At 41.7% G+C, this 12,239-nt stretch overlaps 1 protein-coding gene across 1 annotated transcript in view; it reads left to right on the top strand.

Moving 5' to 3' along the window:
• Positions 1-12,239, top strand: part of WWOX (WW domain containing oxidoreductase) — a gene marked incomplete at its 3' end in the record, with an annotated part of 976,786 nt that overhangs the window by 271,064 nt on the left and 693,483 nt on the right. The window contains exon 7 of the mRNA XM_082862056.1: positions 9,328-9,513. Coding sequence (XP_082718182.1) covers positions 9,328-9,513 — 186 coding nt within the window. The remainder of the gene's footprint in view (positions 1-9,327; positions 9,514-12,239) is intronic.

Below are 12,239 nucleotides of genomic sequence, written 5' to 3'. Positions count from 1 at the left end.
GTTCCCACCAGCTTTATACAACGTAATGAAAATATAATAATAGTATTAAAAAACCTGCTAATCTGGAAGGTAGAAAATATCTCATTTTGATTTTTGCTACTAGTGGAGTTTAACACTTTACATCTTGAACTGGTCACTGGTAATCTAGTTTTATAAATTTTTGAAATGTCTTCATCAGTTTTTCTGTTAGACTCTTAGAATGTGTTTAATTTGGTCCCAGTATTCATGATGGGTCAAGTAAGAGAGAAGGCAAAGGTAGCAAGGCCAGGTGTGGGCTGTTGCAGTGTCCAGAGCTAAAGGCAACAGAACCAAAAGCATGGAGTAGCAGTGGTGAGCTTAGCTTGAGTTCCCTGGAGATCAGGTCTGGGAAAGGGATGTTTGCTCAGATAATTTACTGGGGGAGTACTCTCAGAAGAAGAATGAGGGCAACAGGTTATATTCAATTGGAGACTAGCTTCAGCCTGACCCGTGTAGGGAGCTCTAGAGAAGGAATTATCCCAGAGCCAGTCCTCCTTGTTAGGAGAGCATCTGGGTGCGGGGCATGACTTTCCACGTATGATGGCCCCCATCGCTCAGGGATGATTTTCTGGAGAAGTCAGTGCTCTTGGCAGTGGGAATGAATACAGTGGGGCCCCTAAATGAGATCCAGACAGAACACCACACCGCTTGCCTCATTGGAAATATAGGGGACTGGACAATATATTAATAGTCCCTGAAGGGTCTAGAGTTACTGGCGTTGACCAGCCATACTGGCGTTGACTATAGGAGAAGACAGGATAGCAGATGTTTCCTAAGTGTTCGTTATCAGGTGACTGGCTAGAGAGTATCACCCACTGCAGAAATAAGGACGTCAGGAAAGGGGGAAAACTTGAGGAGAGAAGATGGAGAGTTGAGATTTGGGGTGGGTAGGGATGAAATTCTGGAACTTGGGAGGGACATAGGGGCTGGTGCTATGGGTGTGAAGTTCACCTTCATAGAGGTGTTGTTTGGAGTCCCTGGCTGGATGAAATTGCTACAGGGAAGAGATTTTAGATGGAATCAGAGGTGGTTGCAAATGGAAATCTGGGCAGAAGAAGGGGTGCAGCACACGGAAGCTGAGGCAGTGGTGGCGTTAGGAGGAGGTCCAAGAATGGATTGTATCTCAGAAGCTGAGACAGGGAAGAGGGCCAGCAACCAGGGACGAGCCGGGTCCATTGCCACAGAGAAGCCCACTTTCAGCAGAAGGGAGGTCCTTGGATGCAGAGATTGAGAAGCCGCTGCTCCCCAGGCAGCTTTGAGAGCTTCTGGATGGTGATGGGGCAGAACTCAGTCAGCTTGGTGATAAGAAGAGCGTTTGGGGCCAGGAAGGAGATTATGAATGGAGACAAATACTTCAAAACTATGGTCTATAAATGGGAAGAGAAAGGCTCAGTGCAACTTGAAAGAGCCCCAGTGTCAAGCAGGCATTTCTTTGTCTTTCCAGCCCTCTCTCTCCTGTCTTCCTTTCTTCCACTTTCTTTTATCCACTTTCTTTCCTGATTTTCTCTTAATTGTTGGTCTGAACAATCTCATTAGCCCAATAGGCAGCAGTGGAGATGGAGAGATTGAAGACGGCAGAAAGGGGGGGGGTAGTCAACGGATGGCCCGCTTGAAGGATGCTCACCCGCAACTTAATAATGTGTGATGTCACTTATACCTAAAATAAAAAGGGGAGCGAGAAGAAAGCTTGGAGATCAGCTATCTAAAGCCGGTTAGTGGCAGCCTTTGGGCTCAGCCCCCTTTCTATTTATTATCACCATTCATTGCTGTTTCCAGTAGGAAGTATCATTTATGTCTACAGTGTCTAGAAAGCTTGGTTTAGGGAATTCCCTGGTGGTCCAGTAGGTAGGCCTGTGAGCTTTCACTGCTGTGGCCCGGGTTCAATCCCTGGCCGAGGAACGAAGATCCTGCAAGCACATGGTGCAGCCTTGGTCCATTGTCACTCCCGTTGATGACAGGCAGCCATACCCAGTGGTGAATCTTTGGAACTCCACCCTCCTTACCACTGAACAGTTGTCCTCTGGTCCAAGGAATGTGTTAGCTCTGGGGGATGGGATCGCTCCTTTCCAAATGTCATCCCCAGCAGGCTCGGAGAATGCCCAGGGTCCTCTCAACAGAGAAGCATAGAGGCTTTCTCCATGGGTGCATCAGAACCACAGAGAACAAGCACGCCCCCCTCTATTGGAATCTCCAGTTCTGTACCCACAGAAGTCAACCTGTCGGGTCCCCACTTACCCCTTTACAGACCAGAATCCATCGAAGAAGAAGAAGAAGAAAAATCAGTCCCTGAAAATGCTGACTAATAGCACCAGCTTTGGAATTGGAACGATACTATTTTCGTTTCCATTCTGTCTTTATAGTTTGAACTTTCCTTTTGATATTCTGTAAATATTCATCATCTCAGAGCCTTTTGAATTGCAGTGGCTTTTAGTCAAAACTGAACAAAATATGCCATTTGAATAATAACCTCATTAAAGTGAGGTAAAAGGAATTCTTTTCCTTTTGTACAAGCCAATTAAGTGTCTTTACAATTAAAAAAAAAAGTTTAGCACTTTATACTTTCATATTCCATAAGCCTGTTTTTAATTAATAGAGGGGACAAGCTTTAGGCACGTGGTACGTATTTTGCCTCTGGTGTTGTGCAGTTAACATTAATGAAGCGTATTAAAATTTGGTGAAAGAGGAAAGGGCTTCCCAGGTTCTCTGTGGGTTCATGCCTCCAGGCTGAGGTGTTAGGTAGAGCAAGTTTCTTTGTTGGATGCTGTTTGCAGTTCCTTGAGACAATGTGCAGGCAAGGGTCAAGGTAGCTGCTGTTGAGAGAGATGGAGCCAGCATTCCACATGCCCAGCCTGTCTCAGAAGTCGGGAAACACTGAAAACAACCAACTTTGAAGAATTCTGTCTTCTCTTGTGGATAAAAAGGAAGGGTCTAGAGACAAAGGGAGTAATAACCACTGAGGCCTGGCAGGTACCCAGCAAGATACTGGGGCTTTGCCCGTCACAACCTTGGGTAGGGTGCATGCGGCTGTTCTCAGTTTACATGTAAGTATCAGAACGTGGCTGAGCTAGAGTTTCTCTCAGCGCTTGACTCTAGCCATATTCTAGGGAGCGTATCTAACAAAGAAGGTACTGTGTAGTGTCCTTGAAGTCAGAGGACCTTTTTATTTTATTTTGTTATATGTCGTTCTTATTCATTTATTCTCTTCTTTATTTATTCCACCTGTTTCTTTTTTTGATAAGGAGTTTCACTGTTTCTTTTTTAAAAATATTTATGTATTTATTTATTATATTTTTGGCTGCATCGGGTCTTCGTTGTGGCATGAAGGATCTTCCCTGCGGCGCGTGGGATCTTTTTCTGTTGTGGCATGCGTGGGTTCTTCATTGTGGCCCATGGGCTTCTCTTTAGTTGTGGTGTGCGGGTGTTCTCTCTCTAGTTGTGGCGCGTGGGCTCTGTAGTTGGTGGCACATGGGGTCTCTAGTTGAGACGTGCGGGCTTAGTTGCTCTGCGGCATGTGGGATCTTAGTTCCCCAGCCAGGGATCGAACCCGCGTCCTCTGCATGGGAAGGCGGATTCTTTACCACTGGACCATGAAGGAAGTCCCTAGTTTACCTGTTGCTGATACTTACTCTGACCACAGGAAGTTGGCTTCTAATTGCTTTTTCTCCTGGACATAAAATGGAGATAAAAAACATGTCACCTAGAGTTCGTATGTACACAAAGCTCTTAATAAGTGCTTAACTCATATTTAACACTCAAAAAAAAAGAAGTATCAGCAACTCTGAAAAGGTGGACCAGATATCTGAGATGCAACCTGGAAGGTGCCCATATGTACGTCATATATTCAGCTGACCCCAACTACATCACCATTTTAGGTTTTAGATAGGTGATGATTTGGAAATAGATCAGACAACAGAAAGAGTGAGACAGTTTCCCTATGAGACTTCCATTGCCCAGTGATAATGAGATTTGCACAAATACTTTTTTAGAAGAAACAGTGGTTTCTTTTTTTTCTAGTTAAAAGATTAATTCATGCTTTCTACCAAACATTTAAAGAAGAATTAACATCAATCCTTTGCAAACTCTTCCAAAAAATAGAAGAGGGAATACTTCTCCACTCACTCTGTGAGGCCAGTATTACCATGATTCCAAAACCAGATAAAGACGTCACAAGAAAAGAAGTCTTCAGACCAGTATCACTTATGAATATAGATGCAAATATCTTCTTCACTATTCTAGCAAACCAAATGCAACAATATATAAAAAGGATTGAAATTTATACCGTGGCTAAGTGAAATTTATATAAAGAATTCAAGGTTGGCTTAACATTTGAATGTTAATCAGTGTAATATACCATATCAGTGGAAAAAAGGATCATGTCAATAGATGCAAAGAGAACAAAGTTGAGGGCTCCCGTTTCCCGATTTCACAATTGACTGTAAAGCTTCAGTAATGAAGACTGTGTGGTTATAGCATAAGCATAGTCATATAGATAATAGAATAGAATCGACAGTCCAAAAATAAACTCTTACAGGTGGTCAGTTGATTTTCAGCAAGAATGCCAAGACAGTTCATTGGGGGAAAGAACAGTCTTTTCAACAAATGATGCTAGAACAATTGGATGTCCACATGCCAAAGAATGAACTTAGATGTCTTGTGTTCGCCATACATAGGAATTAGCTCAAGATAGATCCTAGACCTAAATGTAATAGCTAAAACTATAAACCACTTAGAAACAAGATAGGAATATATCTTTGCGATGTTGGGTTAGATAGTGCTTTCTTAGATACAAGCACAAGTGACAAAGGAAAAAAAAAATATATATATATGAATTATAGTTCATCACAATTTAAAACTTTTGTGTTGCAAATGTTACCATCAGGAAAGTGAAAAGACAATCTATAGAATGAGGGAGATGGTGCAAATTGTATATCTGACAACAGACTTGTATCCAAAATATATGAAGAACTTTTATAATTTAATAATAAAAAGATAATTACCTCACTTAAAAATTGGCTCAGCATCTGAACAGACAGTAGATGTTTCTCCAAAGAAAAGATACAAATTGCCAATAAATACATAAATTGCCAATAAATACTAATGCTCAACATCATTAGTCATTAGGGAAATGAACATCAAAATCACAGTGAGGCGCCACTTCATACTCACTAAGGTGGCTACAATTAAACAGACAAACAAACAACCCAAGACAGATTTAATGACAAATACTGGCAAGAATGTGGAGAAATTGCGATCATAATACATTGCTGGTAGAAATGTAAAATGGTACAGCCACACTTTGGAAAACAGTCTGGCAGTCCCTCAAAACGTTAAGCATAGAATTAACCATATGACCCAGCAATTCCACTTCTCCTTGTATACTCAAGAGAAATCAAAACATATGTCTCCATAATAACTTGTAAATGACTATTCATAGCAGCAATATTTCTAATAGCCGAAAAGTGGGAAAAAGACGAAATGTCCATCAGCTGGCAAATGGTTAAATGAAATGTGACGTATCCATGTGGTGGAATAGCTTTTGGCCACAGAAAGCAACAAAGTACTGATACCTGCTACAACATGGATGAACCTTGGAAACGTTAAGTGTAGTGAGAAAAGTTGTTCACGAGAAGACCACATGTTGCGTGATTCCATTTACATGACATATCCAGAATAGGCAAATCTAGAAAATAGAAAGCAGATTAATGGTGTCTGGCGGATGGGAGTGGTTAGTGACTATTAATGGATACAGGGCTTGTCTTGGGGGATATGAAAATGTTGTAAAATTAAAATGTGATGATGCTTGTATAATTGTGAACATATTAAAAACCAGTGAAGTGCACACTTTCAAAAGCGTAAATTGTATGCTTTGTGAATTACATCTGAGTAATTTTTTAAGAAATCCATGCTTATATAGAAAATTTGGAAAATAACAAAAACAGTAAAAAAAAAAAAAAAAAAGAACTAAGCAACCTAATGATATCCTGCACATCCAGAGCTAACATTTTTCTGTATTTCCTGTCTTGCTGACTGTACGTATAAAAACCTTTTTCATGGGGGGGGGGGTGGGTGGCTGGGAAGGGATGTGGATCGCACACATAACATTTAATTTCCTCCTTTTTCAATTGATTTGAGAAATTGGGGAACCTCTGACTTAATCCTTGCTGATTTATCTTATCTTCTGTTGGATTTTAAGTTGCTTCTAGTTCATATACAATTTTATAATTCTACCTCATTTATATATAATTATTACTCATTCTTATGCATAAGCTTTTATGTAAATTTTGAGGATTTCTGTGGGAATGAATCTTGGAAACTGTATCAGTTTGCTAGGGCTGCTATAACAAATTACCACATAGTTGGTGGCTTACAACAACAGAAATTCAGCCTGTCACAGTTCCGGAGGCCGAAAGTCTGAAATCAAGGCGTCTGCAGGGTTGGTGCCTTCTGAGGAGGGGTCCATTGGGCGCCCTTCACTGGCTTCTGGTGCAGGCGGGCCCTCTTTGACAGCCCTTGGTTTGTAGATGCATGTCTCCAGGCTCTGCCTCTGCCTCTGCCTTCACAGTGCCTTCTCTGTGTGTCTTCTGCCCTTCTCTTCTTTTGTAAGGACACTTGTCAATTGGATTTAGTTCTACCTTAATCCAGCGTGATCTCCTCTCAAGGTCCTGAACTTAATTACATTTGTAAAGACGCTTTTAACAAATAAGGTCCCATTCACAGGTTCCTAGTGGACCTATTTTTTGGGTTCACCATTTAATCCCCTACAGAAGCAGTGGCATATCAAGGGGGTAGCAGGTGGCTGTAGGGATAGTCTGCCCCAGGCACGGGCAAAATGGGGGAGCATTGTTTGTAGAAAATTCAAAACCAATAATAAGGACGTCCCTGCTGGCACAGTGGTTGAAAATCCGCCTGCCAGTGCAGGAGGCACGGGTTCGAGCCCTGCTCCGGGAGGATCCCATATGCCGCGGAGCAGCTGGGCCCGTGCGCCACAAGTGCTGAGCCTGTGCTCTGGAGGCTGCGAGCCACAGCTACTGAGCCCGCGTGCCACAGCTACTGAGGCCTGCGCACCTAGAGCCCGTGCCCCGCGGCAGGAGAAGCCCCCGCAATAAGAGGCCTGTGCACCGCAGTGAGGGGTGGTCCCCACTTGCCGCAACTGGAGAGAGCCAGCGTGCAGCAACGATGACCCAATGCAGCCAAAAATAAATAAATAAATGAATTTATTAAAAAGAAAACCAATTTATTAAAAAAAAAACACCAATCATCATGAGTGGCAGTTCTGAACATTATCAGTGATAAACTATTCCTCCCTAGAGGTATGAGCTGCTGCCCTTTGCACCGCCCCCTGTGTAACCCACTACTTGGAAACAGGATTACCAGGTGAAATAATGTGGATATTTCTAATTCTCATGATAAATGTTTTCAACTTACTATCCATGGGGTAGGAATATATAGTCTTACCAGCTTTATACAAGGTAATAAACATATGATAATATAAATAACTTGCTAATTTAATAGGCAGAAAATATCTCATTTTAACTTTTGCTACTGGTGGAGTTGAACACATTACCTCTTGTGCTGGTTATTTTATAATCAAGTTTTATGAATTTAAAAAATATCATTGTCAGTATTTCTGTTAGACTCAGAATATGTTTTTCTTGTTGATTTGTAAACACTGTTTACATAGTGAAAATATGGATTCTTTATAGGATTGCAAATTTTTGCCTTTTTTTAAACTTTATTTAGATAACAGATTATTTTAGTTTTTAGATAGGCTTTTCTTTATTGCACACCAGTATTTGTTTTCTAAAAACTCAAGATTCTTCACCTACAGTTTTCCATAAGGATGGAACAAAATCAGATTGTTGCAATAGTAATAGGTCCATGAGAAGTCTCTATGAAAAGAACACTAAGTTTTTTAAAATGAAAGATAGGAAATATTTCGTTTCCTATATCACATATCCCATGCCATTGGTGTGGAATCTGAACACCATCGGTTTCCAGCCCCTTATTTTACAAGCAGGAATCAGAAACTCAGAGGATTTGGTGATTTGCTTGAATCTGGGACAAAACACTGAACTTTTATCTCTTAAAGCAGTGGTCCTGTAAAACTGTACCCTGTCTCTTTTTCTCTCGTTTCATGTGTTAACTAAATCCCCGAAATGCTTTTTTTTCTTCCTACAAAGCATTTATTTATGGCATTTTTTTCTTATTATAAAGACAGCACATGTTAATTATGGAAAAAATAAATACGAATAAACTCAGAAAGAAAACAATTTAAGACACTTTGGGTTCCATCCACCCCTAGAGACAATGACTGTTAACATTTTTGTCTGTGTTTCATTAGCATTGTGTGTGTGTATGTGTGTGTGTGTGTGATCATACAATATTATATATTGTTTTTAAACATGAATGCTTTACAGAGTCAATAGATTTGTTATTTTAATGGCTGCATAGTATTCTATCATATGCATATATTCCAATTCATTTAATGATTCCCTAGTTGTACATTTAATTTACTTCTAATGTGTTGCTGTTATGTTGCAATTACAAACACTGTTGATAGCCTTGAATATATTTCTTTATACAGTTCTCGTTAGTACCTTAGGATGATTTCTTACAAATACAATTTCTTGATTAGGATTTAGGATTTTGATTCACATGAAAGGCTTTTATTTTTAAATTTTTTATTATGAAATTAAATATGTGCAAACAAAGAGAAAATATAACAGACCTCCACTTAACTCTCCCCAAGCTGACTTCTAAAATGTAGATTTAACTTGACTTCTAAAAGGAATGTATCCAAACAGCTTGTGCCTATCTCTTTAGACAGAGCATTTCCACCTTGATATGTTTTACTTAATACCTAGTAAGTGCTGGTTCTGGTGTTGGCTTTTTCACAGCACACTTTCTCCTTTATTCCTTATGTCTTACTTTAAGGGCTGTTTCGATTTTATGGATAATGAAGCTGAGAACTGAATGAGCTAAGGAAGCACAGATTCAACTAGGCGGTAGAACCTGTGTTCCAACCTGGGTGACCAACTCATCCCAGTTTGCCCAGTATGGTCCCGGTTTTGGCACTGAAGGTCCCGCATCTCAGGAACCCCCTCGTCCCCAGCAACTCAGCACAATTGCTCACTTAGAATCCAAGCCCTTCCTGAGCAGAATGGTCTCAGATGCGACCTTCTAGGGCATCCCATTTCCAGCTGTCTGTAGTCCTGAAGATAGTGAAGAATTGGTTATTCCGGGGGGAGCATGGATCCTCCTTGGTTTTAGAGCGTTTCTGTCTGTACAACGTGGGATGTTTTCTTTCAGGTCACTTCACGTGCTTGTGTGCAATGCAGCTGTGTTCGCTCTCCCCTGGAGCCTCACGAAAGATGGCCTGGAGACCACCTTCCAGGTGAACCACCTGGGCCACTTCTACCTCGTCCAGCTCCTCCAGGACGTCTTGTGCCGCTCAGCCCCTGCCCGGGTTGTCGTGGTTTCCTCGGAGTCCCATAGGTGGGTTAGAATTGGACGTTCTGTTCACGTGACCAGCTTCCTCACACCAGCTGATGGTCCCCCCAGCCTCTCTTTTTGCAAATAATTTTCATTAGTCCTGCTCCAGAAAGTGTGTACTCAACCTGGCTTACTGAATTTATCGAGGTCTTTTTTTGTGTGTGTGCCCGTGATGGTGGGTGATTATTTGGGGGTAGTGTCGACAGCAAGGTAGATTGTTTTTATAACTGTACTTCAGGTCCCTTATTGATTTTGCTTTGAGATGGAATAATAATTGATTAAATCTGAATTCCTGACCTGTATTGATTTGTCATTCACCAACTTCACCATCTCACGAAGAAGAATGTGCAGTTATTCTAGCAGGAGAAACAATGCAATTAAAAACTGCAAGATGAAATCCAGTTGTTTTATAATGAGAAATTAGGGAATTCAATGCAGACACTAGCTGTGAAATTGTAGAAAGGGAAGTACTGTAGTTAGAACATATTAGAAATCTGGCCACGACTCTTTTGGTCAAAATTTCAATTAAAACATCAGATGGCGCTGCTTTTCTGTTACCATTAGGAGAATATTCAATCGACGAAGACGACAGTTGAAAATTTCCTCGTATTTTCAGCATGTTTTGTTTCTAGAGCTGGATAAACAACTTTGTCTAAAGAGAAGTACCCTGAGAAGATAAAGGACTTGCCGGGTGAGGCTAGATTTAATACGTGTTAAGGAGATTTTCCTGGTGTGCTTGGGAGCTTTCACTCCTACCAAAGTAGCTGGAGAAAAATAATGTGCAAGGGCCTGTTTTTTTTCTCCCTCTTCTTCGTCTTAAGTCCTGAAATGTTTTAGTGACCCAGAATGAAGCTTATTTTTTTAAATCATGCTTCCATAAAATGTAACCCCTGGGACTTGGAAGAGAGAGACCAGCCAAGGGTTAGTCTGAACCCTTTATCACTCCCAAACACAGGGGCTTATGGTTGAAATGACACACTGCAGATAGATTTACTTTTACCATTTGAAATTTATGACGGCCGAAATGAAAGGAAAATGCCGGTAATAATCCTCCCCTGCGTTAAAAGACATGAAACATCTCGTAATTAGGTGGTAACAAAATCGGGACATCCTTATCTTTGCAAATCACACCGGGTTCCTGAAAGTGGAGTGGCCTTGTTCAGGCGTGAGGGAGGCTACCGCGGGGGCGATGGGGAGAGAGCTCCGGAAATAAATCTGCCAGCCCCAGTCATTTGCCAGATGTGGAGGGCACCACGGGATACGTTTAAATGAGCTGGTATTTAATGGGAGATTCTGTGGAATTGTCAGCTGCTTCCTTCCCTTTGTAAATCTGGATCTCAAATAAGTATTTCATGGGACGTCCTTGTTCTCTCTTTAACTGCAGTGTAATTCGCACTTACCTTGGAGATCTGAATCTTGATTTCATTTAAAAGATGGATCGTAAGGCAGGGCCCTGGTCTCTTGAATTCGATCCATTGTAGTTTCCAGACCAGGTCTTCCTGAAGTGTGTGTTATCAGGCCCGCTCCTGTCTGGCGACGGGCACTGGTTTTCTACTTCCCGATGACCTCTTGCCCGTATTAAAGGGTGTTTTTACAAAATGTTAATTCTCCCAAGCTGGTTTGTTTATTACACTTGTGTTGCACCCCAGAGCCAGTGTGAATACTGGGCGGGCAGTCCTGGGAGAGCACTCACTTGCTGCTCAAGGACCCAGAGCCCTAAACCATGTCGTAAAACGGAAGGGTTGATATCTAATTACCTCCATAAACCTTGGCGGAATCTCTTCGTTGGAGTCAGGACCCCCTGTGAGGGGAAAAATGAAGTCCGATGTTTGCAGAAAATATTATACCAGACTGCCCCAAGGCAAAATATTTATTAGCCTCCCCGAGTCTTCCCTGTATTTTAGTTACTTATCTGGAACCGGAGCAAGTGAATTGAAATCCATCATATGAAAATGAGAACTTCCTCGCTGTGAAAAAAATTTTTCAGATAACAATTAAAATGGAATGAAAAGAGTGGAGTGCTGGCTGAAGGGCTGTAAATGGCTGCAGCTGTGTTGAGTGCCAAGTTGGCGCACGCGCGCACACACACACACACACACACACACACACAGCCTCTGATGCAAATTCAGTCCTATTCTTTGAACATCCTAGCTTTTGTCTACATAGAATCCAGCCTAATTATTTTAGTTGGGTTATTTAAAAATCCTCAGTTTAAAAAAAAAAAATAAAGGAGCAGTATATAGAGAAGTACAAGATAGAGGTCCTCTCAAACAGCAGATGCTAACGTCCAGAGAGCAGATGCTAACATTCGAGCGTCCTGGTAGGAGGGTAACTCTATTAAGACGTTATTGTTTAGCTTTGTCAATTTCTCAACTTGAAAACAGGGTAGGCAGCTTTTGTAGATTTGTTTTGCTGCCTCTTGAGCTGTGAGAGGTGAACGCGGTCGTTTTTCAGGAAACGGGCCCCAGCTCAGAGGAATCAGAAAGCTCGCCCACCCTCTCTCCTCCCTGGAGGACTGTCAATACCAGCTAATCAGGCCTTAAAAATGAGCGTGCCGCTCAGGAGCTCAGCAGGTCAGGAGCTCAGGGGTCCACTTATGGGGGAGGGCTGTTTGCAGAGGGCGGGCCTCCTGTTTAGTAGCTGTTTCTCCATCTCGAAACCTGCTTTCAACCTGGTTCCATCTAATTTTTCATCATGGTGGATTTTGTTGTTGTTTTCGCCTTGTTTCT

This window comes from Leucopleurus acutus (genome assembly GCF_964270905.1).
Source record: "Leucopleurus acutus genome assembly, chromosome: 20".
Classification (NCBI taxonomy): domain Eukaryota; kingdom Metazoa; phylum Chordata; class Mammalia; order Artiodactyla; family Delphinidae; genus Leucopleurus; species Leucopleurus acutus.
This window is presented reverse-complemented; position numbering and strand designations above follow the sequence as displayed.